A 24,698-nucleotide genomic window follows, 5' to 3' on the forward strand; every position below is an offset into this window, starting at 1 on the left:
TCTCCTTCTCCAGGGCATTACGCACGGGCGGCCCGGCGCAGCCAGGCGCGGAGATGCTCAGGGTGGGAGAGTGGTGGCCGGGTGGGAGAGTGGTGGCCGGGTGGGAGCTGCCTTAACTTTGATCCGGCCGCGGCCGAGGGGGAAACCGCCGCCGCCCCGCCCGAGCCGGGTGCCGCCGCGCTCAGCTCTTCGCCGCGCGTCTCCGCGGCTGCCTCTTTAATCAGGAACACAGAAGGGGCGGGCCCTGAGCCGGCGCGTAATCGGATAGCTCTGCCGCGGCTCTGACATCCACCCGCTGCTCGGCCTGAAAAGGCAGGGGGGAGACGGAGGGGAAGCAGAGAACGCGAGCGAGGCAGCAGCCCGCAGCCCGCCCCCAGCACATCCTCAGACGCACAGACACTCGGCAAGGCGCTAGGCGAGGTGGAGGTGAGGGCGGGCGCGAGCGAACTCGGAGAGGGGCTCGCTCGCTCCCAGGCGATCCCAGCCGGCGCCGCCGCCGCCGCCGCCGCCGCAGCAGCAGCAGCCGCCGCCGCAGCAGCTTCCTTCCTCAGACTCCCCTCTTGAGGCTGGCCAAGCGGGTGTAGCCTTTGGGGGAGGCTCCCGCTAGAGGAACCCGGTGAGGGCAAGAGCTGGGCGGCCGCCTCCCGCTCGGGCTGTCGGGTGGTCTGTGCCTCCACCAGCGTGTCGGTCCCGAGTGCCGGGGGATGTGTGTCAGTTTACGCCTCTGAGATCACACAGCTGCCTGGGGGCCGTGTGATGCCCAAGGCAAGTCCTGGCTTTTATTTTTATTATATTTTCCTTTTTTTTACGCTTGGCTTACGGAAAATACTCGTGATGTTATAGGATAAAGGAAATGATACTTTGAGGAACTGGAGAGGGCATAGATGCGTTTTGTTTTTAAGAGAGGAAACCCGTCCTCTCTTCCCGGCTTGCTCCCTCTTTGCTGATTTGAAGAGCTACCCTCCTCCTGGTGAGGTGGGGATCCAGCAAGCATAAAGGTGAAGACGGGCCGCCAGGACCCAGGAGGGAAACACTGACCAGTAGAAACCTGTGCAGAGGACACTGTAAGGAAGAACATAAGAGAGAGACAAATACGAAGACTTGTAATTAAACAAGAAATCTACAAAAACAGCTCTGGAGAAAGCTTCCTTCTCCAAAATGGATATGTTTCCTCTCACCTGGATTTTCTTAGCTCTCTACTTTTCAGGACATGAAGTGAGAGGCCAACCAGGTAAGCCCCTGAAAGTTGTTGTTTTTTCTATTCATTTCAATATGCCTTTACCTTTAAAAGCAACTGCTAATGCAGGGGGCCACACGCAATGGCAAAGAAGGAAGATCTCTCAATACTGAATAATTTAGAGAGAGATCCCAGCCGGCCCTCCCTACACCACCACCGCTGCTAAAACCCAACTTTTCTCTCCTGCTAGGAGTGTGTGAGTGTGTGTGTGTGTTTTGAAACATAGACAGAATTTGGCGGTGTTCAGATGTCACATATGGACTGAATCAAAGGTTTAAAAATACTACAAAGCTTTTGCATTACAGTTTTGGGGAATTTTTTTCCCCTGTCTTGAAGCAGAACACATCTCCCTTGAGTTTCTTCAACCTAGCCAGTGAAATATAAATCATTTGCGTTCCCTCCCCTTAGCCACATTGAGCAATGTTAACTGAAGGGCTTGGGAACTACAAGAGGCTAGTTTGGGTTTTCCAGTGCTGTAGATTGTTTGCAGAATGTGTGGATGGGTCTCTGGATCACTGGCCTTAGGCTGATGGAGCAAGTGGTCTTGTGGCTGAGCTCGGGGCTTGGGGCTGGGCGCTTCTGGCAACCGAGGCGTTTGGTCATTCAGCTCTCTTTCCTGCTGTATTTTCTGGGGAAGAAAATCATGTGTTCTTTTAAAAATTATTATTAGATAACACAAAGTATGTGGCCCTCAAAGGTCTCTCATTCTTGTGAAGTGGTCGGAAACTTTTGAGTGGAATTTGTTCTCAACCACTGCCAAAAAGGGTGCGTGGACAGACTGCAGAGATAAGTACTGCAAGGCCCAGAACAGTGTGGGGCCAGTACTTGTGAGCTAGGGGCACACTCTCGGAGAAGGGCTGGTTCCAGGGAATCCAGTGGGGCATGTTCTTGCTTCTGCATACCACTCTCCCGGGTGAGCCTCTCTCCCCTCTGACAACAGTGTCGCAGTCTGACAAAACTCTTAAAAGCTGCTACAGGTGATTGAGAGTGGGGAAACCATGCCGGGAGGAAGTGGGGAAAAGAAAGAGGAGAAAAAGCCTTCCTGAAGTGCCCTTACCCGCAAGTACTTCGAAGTCTGCCACTGCAGCGATAGCACTAACCCCTTGCAGCCTCCCGGGCCCTCCCCCATCACAGCGGGCTAGTGGGAGCCCGCTGTGGGGGCCCGAGACTCTGATTCTCACTCCCCAGCACTGGCACGCACCCCACTCGAAGCTTGGGTGATTATTTGAGGGGGAGAAATATTCGCGAATGCCCTTGTTATCCAAATCCACACGTTTGCTGCGTCTTCTCGGCCATAACTGGTCTTCAAAGCAGTTGAAAATCGTATCAAAGAGATGGGTGCAGGTTCCACTTGGGGAGATTTCCTGTGGCTCCCCATTCCCTGTTGCCTTAATTCTAAGTTCCCAGCTTGAAGCGAAATTAAATTACCTCCCACAGACCTGAAAGCTGCATAAATTATGTATGTTTGTGTGATTCGCTGTGTGTATATATGTGTGTGTGTGTGTGTGTGCGTGTGTGTGCCCGCGCGCGCGCGCGCGGTGAGGATGCCCACGGTACATTATGTATTCAGGCACGGACTCTGGTAGGCCCCGGCGCGCGAGCGCGCGCGCGCGCGCACACACACACACACACACAACTTCAGGTTCCGTGTGCTCTGAGGGGCGGGAGGGGTAGTAAAGACTCGGGGGCCATCTCCTACCCCAGATGTTCTGACATCTGTCCTCGAGCACTGCGCGGAGTGTGTACGTGTGTGTGCGACGTCCGCTCAAACCCACTCCCGCTCTGCCACCTGCCTTCCGCGCTCTCTGCAGAGCCCCCTCCCACCCCAGCCCCGGGCCGCGCTGCGTCACTTCTAGAGAAGCCCAGAGGCGCGGAGCACAGGGCTGGTCGCCCTCTGTGAGGCCTCAGGCAGCCTCGGACCCAGGGTGGGACCTCCTGATGGGACGCGGAGCTGGGACCCGCCCGGGGTGGGTATTCTCACCCGAAAAGGCGATCGCAAGCCGCGGGCCGTTCCGGCTTTTCGTCGGAGCAGCGGACTGGCACCGGGGGAGCCGGCAGCGGGTGGCAAAGGGCGAGGCCCAGCTAGACCTCTGACTCACCCGGTGCGCGCCGGCCGGGAGGGGGCCGTGCCGGGGAGCAAGTGAGCAAATAACCTCGTGGCCAAGGCGGGCAGCCTCTTGCACTGGCGGGCGGCTGGGAGGCCCAGTGGGCGTCGCGCACCAGGCTCCCCCTGTCCTTGCCACGCCGGCCGCCTTGCCAGCTCGCAGCGCCGCCGCCCGCCTGTCTCCCTCCTGCCCCGGCTCGGGGGCTCGGGGACTCGGGGCCGCTCGGAGGGCCCTTCCCGGAGCGCCCCCTCCTGCCTCGCGCACTCCACTTTGCGCTGCATTACCCCTGCTGCCCCCAGAGAGCCGGCTTTGAGGGGCTGGGGGCCCGAGCGCTGGACGAGCTGGGTGGCGGGAAGACTGGGTGGGATTCGGAGCGGAGGTTGGAGGCGCAAAGGAGGCAGCTTGAGCCGCGGGAATGAGAGCAACTTGCGCGGCCTCTAGTAGCGCTGCGCGCCGGGCGCTCGCGGGTGCGCGCGAACAGGTGAAGCGCACGCGGCGCGCGGGCATTCCACGTGGTGGGGACGTGGTGGCCCCCCAGCCTCCCCCTTACCCCGCGCTGTCTCTAACGCCGCATCGATTTGTTTGGGCTACGCAGCAGAAACAGAGCCGAGCGATCCATAAACATTCTATTAGGCAAAAATATTCCCAGCGAAAGCAAAACCGAAGCTCAAGCCTGGGCTAAGTGGGCCGCCTCCAGCTCCTGCAGCCTTGTCCCCTCCCCCTCCTGACTAAGGACACCTCCAGGGAGAAGCTTGCGGCATTTCCTCAACGCTGCCCATTGCCAGAAAGTTAAGTCGCCGCTGCGGTTCTCCGCCTGGGAGAAACCTCTGCAGTCGCCGGAGAGTTCTGCCTCCCCTCCCCCACCATCTCGCTCTTTGCTTTTCCGCTAGGGAAAAAGAAATATTCACGGCCAGTGCTTCATTTTCACTGATTGATTTCTCTTTAATATCAACAGAAGTTAATGGAGGCGGGGCGAGCTGTGATTAAACGGCTGCCTCCAGCCTTCGCCTCGGGCTAGCGCACCTCCGTTTTTCCCACCAGGTCCCCGGCGCCCGGCGGCTGGATGGGGGGGCATCCACAAAGCTAATGTCCAGGGGCTGGCGGGGGTGGTGGGGTGGCATGAACCGCTCGCCCCTCCGGGAACCTCTGCGGTATGGGGGTGGGAATCAGCTTTCCGGGCCAAGCTTAGGGGATCTGGCTCAACCGTGTCACCGCTTCTGCGGCTCCGGTTGAATTTCTCTGGAATGGGAGGAGATCGGCGCTCTGGTTTACTGGCGTGTGCTCACCACTCGCCTCCCTCCCACCACCTCCCTTCCTTTCGGTTTCAGACGGAGAGGAGAGCCCCCTGGCGCTAGCCATTCCCCGGTCAGAGCCTGGCCGCGAAACTCCCCTTTGCTGGACTTAATCTCGTGGTCAGCGGGGGGACGGGCTTTTGCTCAGGAAATCATCAGGCCCTGACAATGGGTTTCTTCAGATAGTGGCAACTCCCAGCCCTAACGTTTCCGCACCTCCGGGACACACTGCTTGGGGCCAAAAGAGCCCGGACCCTGTAACCAAAAACCGCCCCTCCCTTACCCGCCCCCCAGCCCGCCCCTTGCCTGGAGAGCTTTGATCTGTGCTTGAGTTTAACACCATTGCCACGGACACTGGCAAACGCAGTCAATTCAACCTTCCGTCTGGACTGGATGATCAGATAAGAGGTGTAAATTAGCTGTGGGAGACAGGTCTGGTTCAAACAAATGCTGAAAGAGAAGCAACGGCAGTCTAGGCTCCGGATAAGAGTTTGAAGAGGGTTCCCTTTTTAGCCTGTCTCCACGAATGGCGGGATGGCTGTGGGCAGGCATAAAAATTTGCCAGCAGGTCTATAAACTCCTGGATTCGGCACAGACAGCCTGCTCTAGGCTTTGGGGACTGGTCCCGTGCCCGCATTCAGTGGGTACCCGGTCAACTTTATCCCATAAGCAGCCACTGGAGGTAGTGAAGCTAGCGCCAGTTGCCAACAGAGCACACAGTGCAAAACAGTGGAAAGAGACGAGCTCCCCATGAGGGCTCCAGGGCAAGCTCCTTCTTGTCCAAGTTGTGCCTGGTAGAATTGTGTATGCCCAGGCAGCACTGCAGGTCTGGACTTTTCATGTCATGCCGTGGAGCCCTCAGATTAAGCCACAGAGCACCCAACTGGCAAAATGAAATGTTGGAAGGCTGCAGTGACTGAGAACCCCAGGCTATCCAGACAGGACTCCTGCTGTCTACTAAATGGCTCTCATCTCCTGCTGTTGAATGTATAGTTCATATTCTGCACCCCAAAGGTCAGTTCCTATCTTCACAGTGTAGTCGAGTCTAGGGGTCGAAATGCCAGTTCATATGCAATGAGGCATGAAAGCAAATAACAGCTGGGGAGAGGCCCCCGGGGATCAGTGGGGAGAGACACCATAGACTGGATGGTCCTGAGGACCCTGTCTGGTGTTTTTCATTTGACTCAACTGCTTATTGAAGGAGCTGACTTTGGGTGACCCAAGTGTGAGACAGTTCTGAGTTGACACAGTTCAGAGCCAGGTTCATCGGTAAAGAGTTTTCAGAATATATTCCCCCGAAGTCCAGTTTGGGAAGACTTTAGGAGCAGAAGCATAATATCTTTTTAATTTCTTGCACTGATGAGAAAAGACTTGAAAAGTGACATCTGGGCAGTAGTTTGTAGTATCATTAACATATTTGAGGTATTTTATCATCTGACCATCATTTGCCACTGGATAAGCTGTGAGGCACCCTCTTTGAGTGTCAGATTTGTGTTTGATCCCTGGAAGTTAGTCTTTGTATGGTTCCTTCCAGGTAAGGCATTCACTTTTTTTTTTTTTAAATTAACCCATTCCTGGTATTGCGGAAGTTTGTCCTAGAGAGCCTACAGCCTTTTCCAAAGCTTTATCTGCTTCGATGAGAAATGGCTGAAGGCTTAATGGTCTCATTACCTAACAGGATTCAGTGGGGTTGGATTCCAGGACACAGTGGCCTTGTAGCATGGCTGGCCCTCCAGGAGAAAGCATCTTCTAAAGGTTTAGGAAGCTGTCAAGTTTAGATAAGGCTGAGCTCTGATCCTAGGGGACCTTGGTTGTATTAATAAGGAGAAATTAATTTTTAACCACTGGGAACATTGCCAAATTATGTGACCTTTGGCAGACCAGCTGTGCGGTAAAAATAAATCCCCCATCTTTGAAAACGCTGCTCTTCTCAAGTAGAACAATACCAACGTGGCATTTAGGATGGGGAAGAATGGGGTTGAGGAGACAGGAGAGAAATGGCAGCTGCGGAGAAAAAAACCCTCTGATGTTGTGACACATAGTTTCAGACTTGAGCCATCTAGTCACACCCCTACCACACCCTCCCCCCAGACACACACCCTGGTTTCCAGGACCCAGGAAAGAGGGCCAGGATGACAAGCACCTGAGGTGCAGGGAGTGGAAACTGTGTTAAGTGCCTGCAGTTCACTCACACCCCAGCCTCAGACACATCTCTCATTGTTCACACACAGATTCCTGGCACGGGGGAGAAAAAGGAGTTTTCAAACAGGCAAAACATTTTTCTTGCCCTAAATGCCACTAAATAAGTTTGTCTCTGAAATGTTTTGGGGAGACCTTCATCGGACTTCCCAGCTTCTGAAGCATCGGAGCCAGACCACCTGGATTAAAATCCAGCTCAGCCACTTGACAGCTCGGCGATCCAGAATCCTTAATCTCTCTGTACTTCAGTGTCTTCATCTGTAAAATGTATTTGATAATAATAGCTGATTTCTAGGGCTGTTGGGCTATGTTTGATTACATAGAGTACTGTTTAGTACATGTTAAGCTGTCTATGCAGAAGTCATTTAATCTTCAAAACAGCTTCAGTGGGGTTAACAGTATCTGGTGATCATAGAAAGATAGAAAGGACACTAACACCCATGTGGTAAGTTGATGTTACTTTTATGAGTTTTTTTTTTAATAAACAGATAATTTACGCATTCTCAGCTCTTACCCCACTAAACCTTTGTCTGGTTTCATAAGCGTCAGATGATCTCTCGGCACACTGTTCTTCAGAGACGGATGTTCTCTGCTGGGTTCTCATCTTAGATTTATGTCTGTTCTTTGCATTTTTTTTTCTCACCTGGGTTTTCTACTTTCAGTGTTCTCACCTCTACTGATTTTTTAAATCTCTCTCTTTCCCTTCCCTCCTCTTCCATTCTTCATCTCTGAAAGGGTGCTCAGCAGGGAGTGCTGCGTGGAAGGGGCTCCCTGAATGTGTAATAACTTCTACTCTGGCATTAAGGCCCCTCACCAGCTGAACTCAAAAAAGTCGTCATAAAGACAAAATAGCTTTTACCCAGCAAGATTCTTGATAATCCCATTTCCCTCTGGGTCTTCATAAAGGAGTCATGATCTAATCCAGAAAGAAAAGGGAGGAGGCTGGGAATAACAAAAGGAAGGCGTGCAGTGGGTAGGGCTGCTGGCCAGCTGAATGCACACAGCCAGTGATACCCTGCTCACCGCCTCTCCAGATCCAGTGATCTGGAGTGATAGCCAGTGATAGCCAGTGATAGCCAGGGATCCGGGTTCTGGCCAATCTTTCAGCGAAGAAGATAAAGGGAATTGCAAATTACTGGACCAAGCGGTGATAATAATTGTTTTGATAAAGGGGAAAAATAAAACAGATGTGCCTAAAAGGCATATTGGGGGCCAGGGGAAGGGAGCCGGGGAGGGATGGGTAGAGGACTAAACTGACACCCAGCAAGAGTCTAGTGATGAAGCAGTAGTTTGAATCTTCTTGGTACTACTGAAAACAAATATCTAGAGCTTGCCTTTGGGAGGGTAGGGGATGGAGTGAGGGGGCAAGAAAACCCTCAGATAAATTAATTTTACCATCATTAGAATTAAAATGTAATATCTTTTGAACTTCATCGTTATTATCTGAGGTTATTGTGTCCTATGAGATATAGTTCACACTAGCTCTACCCTGATCTGTGACTAGGTATTATCCCAGACAAGTCCTCTAAACTCTCGGTTCACCAATAAAAAAACATTTGCATTTACTAGGAGCTGTGGGTCAGGAAGGAAGGGGAGTAGCTGGATAAGCAGAACAATCTGTGACGAGGCTTTCTTAGAATTTGTGATACCTACGGATACTTTTGGTGTTACGCCAGTCAGTTATTAATTCATCAAGCCTCATTGGGTCTGACTTTTGGGAAAGACTCTGGATTTGATGCTGTGTGGTTTGCCAAAGATGAACAGGTGGTCCAGCAGCATGGATAAGGCTCTCTCACACCTTAGAAGATGCTAAAGAGCTTCAGCCTTAGAGGTTGGGAAAGGTCACTCGTGGTGTGGGGAGATCAGGGAGGGCAGAGGTGCCGTGTGAGCCTGGATTGAGAGGATAGACGATTTAGAGCTGGGAAAGGCATACCAGGGGAAGGGTAAATGGGAGCAGAGAAGGGAACACTTCTTGTCTGGGGAATACTCAGAAACTGCAGTTTAGACGGTGTGGAGGCAAATAATTGCAAATCAGGTTGGATATAGTAGCTTGCGCCAAATGCAAGGCCCAAATTGCTGGGCCAGGGGGGTTGGATTTCATTTACTAACCAATGGGGAGCCATGAAAGTTTCAACAGAAGCCTTTAGTTAATCAAAATACATGAAAAAAATTATATTACCTTTTGGAGAGGCCCTAAAATTATTCTTCTTCTATTTCCTTCCCCAAATGTCTGTTGAAAGGGTCAGGAATTGTAATCCCAGATCTCTCATGATTGGCATCAAAATTGCATTTGCAATGAGGGCTGGGAAAGAGTGGACATAAATATAAACTAATGATATTATATTGGCTGCCCTATTGGAATTGTGTTTGCTTATGATATAAGATGACAAATAACGAGGTTACCACAGGTGGCATGATTTGAGGTCAGGGAAGGTAATCGCCTCAAACTACATTTTAACGATTAAATGAAGGTTCATTTTTCGCATCCAGACTGAGGGGAAGAGACTTCCCAAAGGCCCTATTTCCAGACCCAACTTCCAGTTCTCTCCTTGGTGAATTCATCGGAGGTGTTTCAGAAGAGGAAGTTTGCCTCATTCCTCACTTCTTTTTCCATGCTCATCTGCTGGCTTCCTGTCCCCCTCTCTGATTCCCTCCATCCTGCCCTCCCAGACGCTTCTTTTATTCAAATTTTGAACCTTATCATTGCAGAAGTTCACAGGGATTTGCATTTGCTGCGCCTTCAGGAGTGGATCGCTCACTGCCACCCAGCCCCATAAATTGAATAGATTGCATCCCTTCCCAGTTGCCTTAGGAAGTGGTCAAACAGCCACATTCCTGGGCTGATGGATTGGCTCATTTCTTCCCAGCTTAAGCCAAGATACAGATTTTATGAGACTGTCTTGTGACAGGCTGAAATCGCTTTGAATAAAACAAAATCCAGTCTCAGCCCACAGAAATCACTCTTTAAAAGCAGCTTATCCAAGGTTAGTGAGCAAAATTTGGTTCAAACCCTGAGCACAGGACTTAGATGATTTGAGTGAGAGATTGGAAGAAACTTTTTTTCTGTCTTTCTTTTCATGCATCACTGTTGTTGAGGTGCTCACACACAGAACTGTGTATCCCTAATATTTATAAATATACAGCCACAGCCTCAGTTAAGAAAAGAAACCCACGTCGGTAGAGCTAATGTGATTGAAAGAGACATTTGAACTCTCCATAATGCAGGACAGATACTTTCATCTGAAGAATCCTGGAGTTTTGTTTCAGGCTTACTAAGCAAATGAAACAGAAATTAACACCTTGTATAAATATCTTATTGTCTAGGAGGGTAGAGAATATTTTAAATTTCGGGTTCATCTATGGGTTACAGGAGTCTTACTCCCTCCTCATTATACAGGCTTTGAACTTTAGAACCGCATCTGACCTTTAGAACTACTGCCCTCCATTTATAGATGAGAAGACAAAGGCTCAGAGTTGTTTACTAACTTACCCAAGGTCACACAGCTTGTCAGTGGGGAGACCACACTTGAATAGCAAGGCTTCTTATTAGTTAAGTGGCAAGACTTCTCTTTTGAAATCATAGAAAGAGCTTCTTCTTTTCCTTGCTACCAATAATTAAATAAAAACAATGCTGTGGAAATAGGAACAGGATGGGATTGTGTTGTGAACAAAGGATAAATTATAAAGTAAATAAAGCCTATTAGTTTTGGGGGAAATGAGACTGCTTTTCTCCACCAAGTGCCCTCAGGTATATATATGAAATTGATGTCTTCTAATCCTTCTACTCTTTCTCTTTTCTATGACATTTTAAAGTAACAAGGAAACTGAGATTTAGTGGGTTTCAAACCCAGTTCCAGGAAGTCCTGATGTTCTTACAGGGAAGCCCCATCAGAGAGGAGGGGAGGGAGTTCATGGCAGGGATACTGCACTGATTCTGGTCACCCTCGGTCCCCACATCCAAGAAGAGCTCCACTTTTAGCTGCTTTGCCCATTGGAGGTCTGGATAGAGTTCTGATCAAGGAAAACACAAACACTTCTAAAAATAACTTTGAAAACTACACACTTAATTCAATCCTCTCAATGAATTACAGTTTAGGAAGCTGAGACACAGGAAGGTCACAGGGAGTTGAGAGTCCACGTGCTGCATCCCCTCTTCTTGCTAATGTCAGCCCCCTCCCCTCTTAGTAATCTGGTCCCCTTACCCCAGACCCACCTTTGACATCACCTGACTCGCCAATCCCCTATCCAGCCAGCCTAAGTTTCCTGTTTTTGCCAAGGACTTTTACTTTCAGTTCAGCTAAAATGAGTGATCTGATTCTTCTACTGTGGGACAGCCCACAGCCTGTTGCCTGGTGTCACCTGGTGTCTCTGGCCATGGCGAAGTAAGCCATTGTAATTGATTATTTTCAAGTCCTGGCCATCCAGTGTTTCTTTAAAACAACTCCAGCTGAATTTCCTTAGGAGGCAGACCAGATTTTTAAAGAAGATCTGTTACTCCTTCTTAATAACTACTTCCCAAATATCATATATTACGAAGGAACCAGTGCTTCGTCTTAAATTGGGTTCTATGGGAGGGTGCGTTCTTTCTGAAACTGGCCTTAGAATTGTAAGTGGATGGGTCCTGAATCCCTTTACCTGATCCCGGGCCAGGTTACCCCTAGGCAGCATCAGATGGTGCGTAGCTCACCAGCAAACAAGGGCATGTGAGAAATACAAACAAAAAAAGAGAAAGATATGAAGGTCAGAAATAATCTGACCTTTTATATGTCAAATTAAAACACCTAAGTAGTCATTATGGGGGAAAAATCAAACCTTTGTGACTTTAGAACTTAGCATCCCCTTGATTTCAAATTATGTCTAGAGGTATCACTTGAATCCTTTCATCCGTGGGCCTCTTTATCTGACCTGACCTGGCCCATCCCTTACGTTTCCTTCCCAGATGTAGGAGAAAACCCGCTCTGAACCGTCCAGGCCTGGGTTTGCCTACTTCTCTTTGGGAAGTGAATTTGCCCCGGGTGAAAGGCTTTCACAAAATAGAGAAAGAAGTCAGTCGCTTGTTAACCTGCCAAACAGGCTCAGTAGCTAAAAATTCAACAGGGTCAGCTTCCCTTCTGTACCTGGAGATTGGCCTAAAGGCGTTTGCTCTTGAGTTCAGCCCCCTTTTGGCTGGGCTGGACTCCTCTGAAACACGATAGAGAGCACTTATGCTGTTCCTTTTGGAACGCGACAGAGACCTCCCAAGCCCTGGATGGTGTAGCTCTTCAGAAAAAAGTCTAGCTCATTTCTATGGGGAGCATGTTTGTATTTCAGAAATGGAAGGGTTCCCAAACCTGGAAATGAAAGATCAGTGATTAAGAGGAAGTGTAGAAGGATTAAATGTGTTTTCCTTACAATTTTTACTGATGAGAGATTTCAAGAATTCGGTTCTCTCCAAGCAAAATAGAGACAGAAATTCTAGTATTTATCTTGGTGGATATATGTCTGTGCAAATGATGTGTGATATTTTATGAGAGGGTGTGAAAGTGTGTACAGGACTAAAGTGTGAATTTCTAATATGTATACGTACCGGATATATGCTCGATATCTATGTTTGTGTGTGTTTCTGAGTGTGAGTGCCATCCAAACAAGAGTGTGAGTTTATAAATGTTTGGATATTGAAAAGGTTAACAACACGCAAGCAAAGCAGATGTTTTAATGAGTTCTTAAATATTTTAATAAGTGCCTTGATTTTCTTCAGATAAAGAAAGAACAGGAAAAAAGAAAGGGGTTACTCCTTTTTCCTTTGGCTAAGTGAGTTTTAACAGCCGAAAATGCAGACTGTCCGCTATGGGATATATATAGTTTAATTTTTTTTTAAGTGAGGAAATGATGACTCCTGGTGTGGGTGAGAAATGAAACCTTCCTATGAGGAAGTTTCCTGTCTTTATTGCTGATTATGTGTGCCTGGTCTAATGACTAAAAGCTTAAACTTGGGGGGGTGGGGTGGAGGGGGCAGGGAACTGAGGGAGAGAAGTTGTTTCAAGAGTAATTGGAGGGAAGCAGGGAAGGGATAAAGAAGGAGGGAAGGAGTTTGGATGACTTGGTTACAAGACAGGAGCTCAGCTCAGATTCCATCTGCTGAGTTCCAAGGTGAAAAATGTGGTTTGGGGTGAGTTGGTGGCAAGGCTGCAGTTTTCAGCAAAACAGCTGGCAGAGGAGCTGTACCCAGCAGAAAGGTTCCTCTCCCGTTAGCTTGGTCCGAGCAGCTGGTGATGGGGAGGGGTGATCCCCACACCTCCACCTTTTCAGAGGGCCACCACTCTGAGCCCTATTTCGCGCCCACGAACCAGGAGCAACGGGCCACAGTTTGACTTGCTGGAAGTCGTTGGGTGCCCAGCATGGCGGAGTGGTGTGGACACCTGGAAAGACTGCGGGACTAGCCGCAGAGGAACGGGCGGCACCCGGCTTAAGCTGGCCTCATCTCTGTCTGGGCGGGGAGGCTGGGCCCATTGTCCTCCTGGACTGGGGAGGGTGCGGGGTCATTAGTTAGAGGATGATGTGGTCTCTGCAAACCAGAGGAAATGGCCTGCTTTTGTTTTCCACCCAGTAGGAAATGGAACCTGAATCCATTAGATTCTGGGCAGTTCAACGCGGCACAGTTTGAGCTCTTAGAGGCGTGATGCCTAAAAGGCTACTTGTGTGGATTTGTGTGTCCCAACCATCACTGCGCAGTGTGCCCATCTTTTATGCGTTTAAAGCCTGTCAGGCTGGTAATCTAAAGCAGAGGTCTGGACGACAGTAATGCCAACAGACACGGGGAATAGGAGAGTGCACCTGTAGAGTTAAAAAATGCATGACCCTTTCCCTCAAAGAGCGAGCACAGGAGAAAGCCCCGTCCTGTGGGGTAGCTGCTGAGCCCGAATGCATAATTCACGGACCCCGTGCTGCTCCATGCAGATGGCGATATTAAATCGTGATTGATGCTAAGAGAGGCACACATCTTAGGAAGTTCTCCTAGAGGCTTCTGAATATTTCCAGGTCTCTTGTGCCTTCCCATCTTCTGTTCTACCGTGGTATTGAGCCAAACCCCTCCATTTCCCAGGAACCCCTCCTGGGGATGACAGAGCTTCACTCCCAAATATGAGATGCTTCAAATGTCATCACCCACCTCTTCTGCCTTTGAAGATCGCCCCCTTCCCTCCTGGCCCACATGAAGCTGTTTACCTCCAGCTGGGCACTGCTGAGGGAGAGGGGAGCAGCTACTCCCCTGCAGCCTCCTTTCCAAGGCTGGTCACCACTGGACAAAGCAGCAGCACACTCTGGTGGTGGTGACCAGGCAGGAGGGACAGCGGCAAAAAGCTTGCAGAAAAACACAGGCGTCCACTCAACACAAAGCACTTTTGTCAAAACTCTGAGGTCAGAGCCAGTGGATTCTCTAATGCAGATTTTTCCACTCAGTGTATAATGAAATAATAAATCAAATTTGTGGTGTATTTGGAATTAAGTGTTTGGGGGCTTTTGCTTTCTTAAAAAAAAAAAAAAAAAAAAAAAAAAAGCTGAAATCACCCTCCAGGGTCTGTTCTGGCCCAAAACTGAAAATGCTTCCTCCGCATCACATATAATTGTTACCAGGCTCACTTGTGGGTCGGCACCACAAAACCACTATTGTCAGTTCCCGGAGTCTTTACTTCTGGCTCCCTGGGCTGGGCTGGGGAACACCAAATAACATGAAGGATTTATGAGATAAAGATAGAGATGCGAGGTTTGAACGAGAAGAAGAAGATGGGCCAAGCAGGGGAGACAGGAACAGGCAGGGAGGCATGTTAAGTTTTCAGCTTTGTTGTTTTTTTTAAAATCTCAGACCATGTAATTGGGAATATTTATGAGCATTTTCTGGAATATTTTCGTTTGGCAAGTGTGTGTGTGTGTGTGTGTGTGTGCGCGCGCGCGTGTGTGGTTGGGTGAATAGGGGGTAGGATGAGCTGAAATAATCTCTTCCACTGAATGAGTAAGTAGGTTAGTCTTCTGGACTGCCATAAAAGGTCTGTAAAACTGTTTTAATCAGCCACTGGTAGAGAGGAGAAACAAGGAAAGGAAAAAAAAAAAAAAAACCAGACTGTAACATATTTGAAGTTCTTTGCTTCGTGTGTCTTCTCTTCCAGACCAACCCTGTGGAGGTCGTTTGAATTCCAAAGACGCTGGCTATATCACCTCCCCGGGGTACCCCCAGGATTATCCATCCCACCAGAACTGTGAGTGGATTGTTTATGCCCCCGAACCCAACCAGAAGATTGTCCTCAACTTCAACCCTCACTTCGAAATCGAGAAGCACGACTGCAAGTAAGCACCATCCTGTGCCATGTACATCCACGAGACACACACCCCCCCACCCGCTCCCCAGGCTTCTGCCATACCTGCCGCCTCGTGGCAGCTCCCCTGGCCCTAGGACCTGCTGAACAGTGGTGATCCTGGCCCCAGAGGGAAACCTCAAGAGATTTATTTCTTTCAGTGGAAATAAAAGCCTAGTTGATCCCATAGTATGGAGGAAAGCGCCTTCCTGAGTGAAGAGTGTAAAGAATACACCCTAAATTCAAAGGCTGGCAGTGGAGGAGAATTCCACGTAGGGGCGGGGGGGGGGGGGGGGTGTGGAATACACAACGCCAGCTCTTGACTTTAAGATTGACTTTCCCCTTGGAGATCTCCCCATTTCCACTGCCTCTCCCACATGTAGGAACCCCAGCAGCTTCCTTCAATAAAACAGTAGCCAGATTCCCCAAGTGGAGACTTCCTGTGTATCCAGCCGTGGAGAATCAGGCTGTTATTTTAGGAAGCAGCGGCAGGTTTCCTTATAGAGAGAGAGCTAAACAGCTGAGTCTATACCGGTAGGTCTGAGATTCGCATTGATTCTTGGTATCGGTGCTGTACAGGTTAGAGTCTCAAAGCAGGTGCTATGGATTTATTTAACAAACACTCTTCTAATTGCTTTGTAAATATCAATCCATTCAGTTCTCACAATGGCCCTGGGAAGTTGGTACCTCCATTTTGCAGATGAGAAAACCAAAGCCCAGAGAAGTTAAGTCACCCGAGGTGACTCAGCTGGGCTCACAACATTGGTCCTGCCATCTTGGAAATGTGTGGCTTAGGAGAGACCAAGCAGACGTTTAGACATCTGTGAGTGCTTTAGAAATGTCATGTTGGGACTTCTCTGGTAGTCCAGTGGCTAAGACTCTGTGCTCCCAATTCAGGGAACCCGTGTTCCATCCCTGGTCAGGGAACTAGATCCCACAGGCCACAACTAAGAGTTTACATGCCACCACGAAGACCCAGCACGGCCAAATAAATAAATAAATAATTTTTTTTAAAAAAAAAAGGAAGAAAAAAGAAACACCATGTTAACACCAAGGTCCCTATAAGTTAAGGTGAGGGAGGAAGCAGCATTGCAATGTCAAGAGTGTGAATGCCCTTTGTACTGTCTAGTGGGCTCCATCGTAAAGTCTTTCCTCGCTGAAACCAAAGTGAGAGTTTTCTATACAGGATAGAATGTGCCAACGATCGTGTCCTGCTCCAGACGAGTGCCTAGAACATGCCACTGCTCTGATGGGTGTTCAGTGGCCCCTTATGATGAATAAATAGTCTGAGCATTCCTTGTGAGCAAAGCATTGTGAAGGCTGAAAAATTACTAAAGGGATCAGCTAGCAGGAGACGTACAAGGGAGCAGGTCTAGGTCTGGGCCTGGCTACCTTGTGGAGGAGAACAAGGCTCCTCTTTAACCAGAGTTCGATCGGGAGGCACAGTGAATCAATGTCATTGTTATCCTCCTAGGACTCCTTTGCACTTTCATAATGGTTTTTTCCTAACAAGAGGTAGTCTTTGTTGAAAACCGAAGGGTTTCCCGGGTGGACGCCTCATGTAACAAAGAGTCATAAGACGGAGTTATAATCCCAGATCCACTCTTGACTCCATGGATGACATAGGGTAACTAATCAGTTCCTCTTTGTCTAAGTGAAATGCACAGCCTGTGTATATTTGCCCAGCACCTCAAGGCTGCCAATTCCCTGCCAGTGAACTTGACCAAAAATTTCTGTTAGAAGAGCTTCTTTATAAGGTATAAGGCTTCTGGTGCCTCTGGCTGGGTTACAGAAGGTTGGCACAGACTGAAGCGTGATGTACTGAGAGCTTGGGTCTGAGCTCAGAGAACTTTGACTAATCACCTGTCTCAACAGAGGGCCAAAATCTGTTATGCTTATGCCAGCAAATCTCCCAGGAAAATTGCTGAGAGGTCATCTCATGTATATTCATAGTGGCAGAGAGAGAAGGCATGGCTTTGGGAAGGGAAAACTCAGGAACTGGTGAGCATGACTTAAAACATGTTGGAAGCCCACAAGGCCAGGGAAGCATGTTCCTGCCCAGTTTGGGGCTGTGGCGTACCCCTTGCCCTCAGGACTCAGCCCCAGGGATGGAGCGAGCGCAAGGTCTCTGAAGCCACTGGGAACAGAGGCACCAAGACGTTGCCTCTGGCTGGAGTTGGAGTAGGGGAAGCAGGTAAGTTACAAGGTTATGCTGAAGCTTCTGGTGCTTACCGTCAGTACCAAGAAGCTTCCTGTTTTTCTCCCCACTCCCCCAATTCCATGCTTCCAGTGTGAACTGAAAAGTTCAGGGAGGTCAGAAAAAGATCCTTCTGGAGTCTCCTTGCCCCAGTGCCAAAGTGTCAGCAAGACGCTGTTGGGGTCACGCCTCTGCTACTTAACCTCATCCTTACTTCTCTTACCCTCCCCCATTTCTCCTCCACTCCCCATTTCTCTCTCATCCTCATTAATTTCTCTACTTAGAAAGACACATCCGGTTATCTCCATCTCTCACCCTGCAAGGTATTTTTAACAGTCTTCACTGCCATCTGCATTCAGGGTTAAATGGGTTCCTCCTCCCCCGCTGCCTTGTTTCACTTTCTTGTGAAGGGGGCAGTCCTGAAGGTTCTGTCCTGTTTCTCCTCTCTCCCGCTCTCACTTTCCTTCCAAGGGAGCTCCCGGGTTGGAAAGCACTTACTATCAGAGGAAATTAGCATCCTTTCTCTTTTCGTTTCGGTGCATGTTTCCAATTGGGTTTGGCTCTCAAGGCCCGCAGGGTAGACACGTACCAAGAGAAAACGGCCCAAAGGGCCTTCCGAGGAAAGCATGCAGCTGCAACATTCCCTGCAAAAAGAAATATGAGTAAGAACGTCAGGGAGAAAAAAAAACCCAGCCCCGCTGTGCAAAAAGGGCAGTGGTCAGCACGCCTGCCCTTTTCTGTTTTCCCCTCTTCTTCCTTTGTGCAGGATTAACTGCAAAGATGGCCCCATGACCTGGGCATGGGGCCTGCTATGAGAGGATTAGCCTGGCTGCTGGCCCCTAAGCCTTTGGCGGCTTGTCCCTCGAAATCCACATCCTAAAGGTGGAGCCCGTGGGTGAATAAACCCCAGACAGACAGACCTTTTCCCCTAACCGTCGCTTGCTAATTTTGTTCCATTTAAGTCTGCCGTCTGCTTGGAAACTTTCACTCACCAGCCCCGGTTTTGCCTGAGTCAGTACAGTCCGAGGCCACCATCTGCAGTGAGCTCCCAACTCCTCCCTCTGGCCGTCCGCAGGAATCCAAGCCCCAGCACCCACAGGCTGCTCTGAGGCCTAGTCACCGACTGCAGGCAGAAACCAGAAACCCCCGTGGACAAAAGGGCAGGACTCAGGGCCATCTGAGCAAACAGGGAGAAGCCACTTCATTCCCCGCAGTGGGCAGGAGGACCGTGCTACTGCCTTTCACTTGAGTCATCAGACAAGTGGCTGAACCTTAGGGCTTTAGGAGCACATGCATGCAAACCTGAATATTCTTTTTTCCCTTTCTGAGATCTAAAGTATATGTATTCTTGAAAACACCCACCTGTGTAGGATACACAGCTTATTCACGAGCCCTCGCACAAGCCTAGCATCCCACCCCATCCCGGAGGCCCAAAGAAAACCAGAATCAGCAGTCTAGGTCCTTTTAAGGACTGGTTATTTCCAGATGGATATCTTGAAAAACATGCTTCGGAAAGTGCGAAAACCACTAGGAAGACTTGACAGAACATTGCTTAGGCTGAAAAACCCACACAGAAACCTATACTGATAATTTGATGTGTATGTTCAGCACAACGAATCTCATTTACCATGCCTCATTGAAGTTTCCAGATTCTAAAACATACTCCTCCAAAGTTCCAAAAGTTCCTCTTTAGAAAGATTTCTGATTAAGAACATTCTAAGTCATGTGCCGTGCTTCCTTGTCTTCTTCAACAAAACTAATGCTAAGGTGAGTCAACTTTTCCTCAATGATTCAGGCTTCTAATTCTAAACTTGACAGAGGCTGGGTAATTTCATGTTTGGGGCAGATAGATCTAGATATGAGTTTTTGTTGACATTTTAAACTCCCCAGGCCTCAGTGTCATCATCTGCAAAACTTTGACAATGGTAACTACTTTGCAAGATTTCAGTCTCTTGTTTACGTAGATACACAATAAATTCGCAGCTGGGTTAGCGTCTTTGGACGTTGGGGGAATGTGTGACTTTTTTCTGTCGATACTCTTGCTGTCATCTTCTGTTATGAGTATACCCCTCTGACCTCTTTTTACCCTTTTATTGTGGGTATGGATTTTGCTTCAGGAGGTTTTGGTGTCTGTTGGGAAGTGTTTAGTCCTGGGGTCTAAGCTATCGTCCCAGGCCAGTGCAGTCCCAGGGCCAGCATGGCTGGTTTGCTTTAGTCAGCCACGCTCATAGCAGAGTGCGTACTAGGGTGGTCTCCCGGGGACAGAGTGTGAGAGCATCAGTGCATGGAGTCCTCGGCATTAGTTGAGCTGCTCACCATCTTTTCTTCTGAAACTATCCCCCCACCCCGCCCCACCCACATTCTGGATATTTGAGGTTCGGGGGGATATTGGGCCTCTAGCTAAGTGTGCTGGATAAACAAAGTGCCCTTGTGTTTATTTACGGCCAGAGGAGCTCTCTAAATCTTAGAAGATACGTGTGCTTCTCCCAAAGTAGGGGATGCTGTCTTAGGAAGGGGGTACTTTCCCAGGTTGATAGGTTGACTACGGGCAACAGAGGGAACATACCAGACCTCAGTAATCTGGCCCTTCCCCAGCGGGCCAGCGAAGAGTCCCTGTGGTCGATAAACATCCTCCACATACAACCACATACAACCTTACTACATCTGCAGGAGACCCTGTGAGGGCCAGGGGTCAGACTCTCCTCCCTCTCCCCTCCAGTGCCCCACGGCACGCTCCCCTCCATTCCCCCTTGGAGTCCTTGATTCCTCCAGCTCTCTTTCAGGGCCCCCTACTCGGAACTCCCCAAGCGTTGCCTATTGCCCTGATTCGCTTGCTGTTTGTTCGTGCGTGGTCATCCTGTGTTCTGAGCACGTAAGTTCTCTAAGGGCACGGACCACGTGTGTCTCACCTCTACCCTCTAAGGTGCCTAGTCCTAGAGGGGGCTGAGCAAGGGCATGCAGATGACTGTGTCAGTGAGATTTTTACGTCTGGGTTGCCAGGATGTAAGTCAGCATGGCATGAACCCGCATTGGAAGGTCAACAGAGGTGTCTTCCCTAGTCGTCCATCTTGTGATGTGACATAATGACAGCAGGACGGTAAGACACGGGATCACAGAAGTTACTAAGCTCTCTGTGACTTGGTCTTTCATCAGCAAAGTGGCAATAGACCTTTCATTCGTTCCTAGTTATTAAACATCTACTGTGTGCCAAGCATGATGATAGCCTTGGGAATTCAGTGATGAGTAAGTAAATTGTACTCTTTGACCCTATGAAATTTAGAGTTTGGAAGGAGGAAGCAAGTAAAAAAAATACGTGGTTACTGATGATAAAGTTGCCACATGTGAGCCTGACACTGCCAAGTGCTTTACATACATCATCTCATTCGATCCTTGCAACAGACCGTGAAATGGGAAGTGGTTGTTACTCTTCCCATTTTACAAATGAAGAACCTTGGGCTCAAAGAAGGTAAGCAACTGGCCCAAGTTTGCACTCTTGAAGGTGGCAGAGAATGGGACGAAGTGAGAGAGTGGCATGGACATATATAAACTACCAAATGTAAAACAGATAGCTAGTGGGAAGCAGCCTCATAGCACAGGGAGATCAGCTCGGTGCTTTGTGACCACCTAAAGGGGTGGGATAGGGAGGGTGGAGGGAGATGCAAGAGGGAGGGGATATGGGGATATATGTATATGTACAGCTGATTCACTCTGTTATAAAGCAGAAACTAACACACCATTGTAAAGCAATTATACTCCAATAAAGATGTTAAAAAAAAAAAGTGCAGAGAAGGGATTTGAAACCAGAACACACTACTTTGCAACCTGAGCTCTTTACTCTCATGCTCTATGGCCTCCGACAACACCATGCATTCTGACGGGGGACGTGATATGAGCCCTGGGATCTACCCTTGGCTGAGGAGATCAGGGAAGGCTCCCTGGAGGAGGCGATGCCTGCACTGATCCTGAAGAAGTTAGCCAGGCAAAGGGGATGGCGGTAGCGCTGGTGGCCCAGGCAGAGAGCATCATGTCAAAGGCAAGAAGGGGAGAGAATTTGATGTCTTCAGGAACCACAGTAATGTAGGGCCATCCTAGTGGCTTGTTGATACAAACCTCCTTCTCGGTGAAGAGATGACTGGGCAATGCTATTTAATTTTATTGCCTGGCCAGACAACTTCCAGCATCTCAGAGAGGGGCTGTGGTCAGGAAGCAGGAAAGAGTGAGATGATGGGGACTCTCTGCTGTCCCACTCTCCCTGGTCAGAGAGTTTCTGCAGTTTCATACCCTATATCCAGGGACCATCCCCCCCTGCAATTTAATGCCTAAAAGTGGGGTATGGCCTGGGAAAGTCCGGGTAACACTCTGCATTAAGCTCCGCTCGTCAGTTTACTCCTACACAAGACTCCCTGTGTACACACATCTCTTTCCTACGAATAGAGGGCAGGAGGGCACAATGCCCAATTAGACGTGTGGCTTCAGCTGGTCTCTGGAACTCAGAGCAGAGTGAGAGTTCTCTGTGGTTCAAGAGGGTGTCTTGCACTCAGGAGAGATCCTCAGGTTGATTACTCATGACATTGTTACAGATTTACTGCCCGCTCAGCCACAGAAATATTCTGATTCCCCCAAGGAACCAATGAGCAGCAATACTTTTCTGTATCACAGCAACCCTGCTAATGACAGAAACAGATCCCCTCCAGGTACGCGGTGCAATAAACGGGAACAGTCCTGCTGCCTCGAGCTCAGCTGGCAGCCAACCCCACACTCACCAGCCTTGACCAGGGACTCCACCCAGCAGCTTAGCTCGCTGAAGAAGTGGGGGAAAACACCGCAGATTGTTCTCCGCCTACCAAGGTTAAAGAGCAGTTGGGACAACGGTTATTTTTGGCAGTTTGTTTTTAAATATGCGATGTTGCAATCGCAACTCTCCAAATGCAAGCTTCACTGTGGATGTCCTTCCTAACAATGCATTTTTATCTTCTCATTGAGAAAATGACTTGAGATTTTCTAGTACACAATCCCACTTGTTCTGGCTCTCAAGCCTGGCACCTTCTCTGAACCCCGAGGTCCCAGAGGCCCAGCATCTCACCCCATGTAGCTCCATGTAATTCTCCCATCTAATTACACCGGGTGAGAGTCTGTCTTAAGAAATTCAGTGGGAGCTCTGGGTGTGGAGGGGTAAACAGGAGAAGGAAATAGATGAAGTAGAGAAATTAGATTTTTCTAAAAAGGGATTTGTGTGTTTTCCGGTAGTCATGAGTCGTTTAGAAAAAAAAAAGTATTCTCTTTGTTTTGTCCTTTTTAGTGGCGGGGCAGTTGAAACCTTTGGATCAAGAGAAACTCAACAGAATATTTAATTCCATTCTTCTACTTTTGCCTGGATAAATCATCCCAGAAAAAAAAAAAATTAGCTGCCCTTGTCCTTCCTTCTAGAAAAGAGCTTCCATAATCGTCCTTCATTATGAGACCTGCGCCTCACAACTCATCTCAGCTGATTGCAGAGTAGATGGTTGTATTTAATTTACATAATCAAAACTTTTTTTCCTAGAAGGAAAATCCGTGAAAAATGTTAGCTGGTTCAAAATAAAACTTGAAAAAGAAGAAGAAAGAAGTGTGAGTTGGGCTTAGGTTGAGGAGGGCAGCAAAAAACTCCACATGATAAAGGAAAATTCGCATGATTTTTTATGCTTTTTCCCTGGCTTTGTAGCCAAGCGTCTTGGCAGTCTCTATAAATGTTTCTGCTCTGCCCCCATTAGGGGCTCCATCGTATGTTTGTAGGTGGTATGGAGGGATTGTCAGTTGGACAATAATAGCAAATATCTATTCAGCTACTGACAGGTGTCAGGTGCTACCACACCAAGAACTTTCCATGTGTTACTCTCATAACAATGCTTTGGGGCTGGTACTGCTGTTATTCCCATTTAACAGATGGGGACACTGAGGCCCAGAGAAATCACACAGATAGTAATGGTAGGGCTGGGATTTGAAGCCTGCTGCCCAAAGCTGCCTTCGTATACGTGTGTCCTTGTGCCTAGAGCTGTCATCTGCTGTCCCAAGGCTTAGGTATTTGGGGCCTCTCTGATTTCCTTAGATATACTTGACAAGTCTTTTCTTTTCCTTTTCTCTTTCTTCCTTTTCTTTACCTCTTCCTGCCACGTGGTCACCTCCGGGTGCCGACAGGGCAGTCAAGGAGGGAGAGAGAGCTTTCTGTGTCTTTAAATGCGAGCTGGAGGCCTTCCTCACCGTCAGTTGTCTCTTTCTGCCTCTCTGTCATCCACCTCCGCCCCTGTCCCGCACAGCCCCCCTCGCCGTCTTCTTCAAATTCCCTGTCATTCCCCCATCACCTCACTCTCCGTCTGGAATCCGAAGATGTGAGGGCTAGTAATAGAGTGTCAGCGGAAGTAATTGATTCCTCACACAGAGAGAATTCTCCTGCCTTTAGTGTCAGTGGAGCTGCACCGGAGTCGTGGAGGGTGAGTGAAGCCTGTAAACAGCCCACGGCTGAGCTGTCAGGGTGAAGCCAGACACACTGGGGAGTGAGTGAGAGGGAAAACGGTGGAACAAATCATTGTTTCGTTGGAAAGGAAAGGAGTCAATAATATTTCAGCCCAGGAACTGGTAGTTTGAAAGAGATGGTTGAGACCGAGGATCAGAGGGAATCCGTGCGGCGGGTTTTAACGGGAGGATTTTTCTTGGTCTCAAGGTAGGAGGTTTTGTTCCCGCCCCATACCCCCTCCGCCCCGTTATCATCATTATTATCATTAAAATAATTACCGTAACAATTACAGTCGATGAGACCTCGGGTGTATAGAGCACCTTTCATCTAAATGTTCAAAGTGATTTATCCCTGTGTCATCCCTTTGAGAGCAGTAGGAGGGTAAGAAAGTATCATTATTGTTTTGGTCTTATCTGCTGGGAAACTGAGGTCCAAGCAGATACAGGATTTAGTCCCAGCCTCCGGGCAGGCCGCTGGGTTACACGTCGGGGTACTGACTCCTCTTCTGGGGTGGGTAGGGGGTCGGTCTCTACTGCCCTACTGCCCGCAAGGGCTCTTCTCCTTGTGCAGCCCCCAGAGCTCTTCCCTGGCGCTGATGCTGCCTCCCCACGCTGTGAGGACCCTGCCGGCCACCGCAAGGAGGTGGCCTTCGCGCCAGCCAACAGCTCTGCACGCAGAGCAAACAGTGTGCTCTGGCTGTGGGATAAATAAAAGTGCTTTAAGGTCTGACTCACACCGTTCCCATCCCGTGAGGAGACTTCCTGCAATCTGGTTCCCTTTCCTGCAGGAGCTGGTTCCTTTCTAGGCATCTTTCTTTCTGGTCTGACTGAGCCTTCAGCCAAGAGCATCCA

The 24,698-nt window shown here is 49.0% G+C and overlaps 1 protein-coding gene across 3 annotated transcripts in view; it reads left to right on the forward strand.

The window, feature by feature from the left end:
* Positions 1-322: 322 nt before the first annotated feature.
* The window catches only part of NRP2 (neuropilin 2), a gene marked incomplete at its 3' end in the record, with an annotated part of 112,210 nt that continues 87,834 nt past the window's right edge, over positions 323-24,698 (forward strand). For all 3 annotated transcript variants that reach the window (XM_082840807.1, XM_082840808.1, XM_082840806.1), the window contains exons 1-2: positions 323-1,231; positions 14,975-15,152. In XM_082840807.1, the coding sequence (XP_082696933.1) occupies positions 1,159-1,231; positions 14,975-15,152 (251 nt within the window). In that variant the 5' untranslated portion in view covers positions 323-1,158. The remainder of the gene's footprint in view (positions 1,232-14,974; positions 15,153-24,698) is intronic.

Source organism: Leucopleurus acutus (genome assembly GCF_964270905.1).
Source record: "Leucopleurus acutus genome assembly, chromosome: 6".
Classification (NCBI taxonomy): Eukaryota; Metazoa; Chordata; class Mammalia; order Artiodactyla; family Delphinidae; genus Leucopleurus; species Leucopleurus acutus.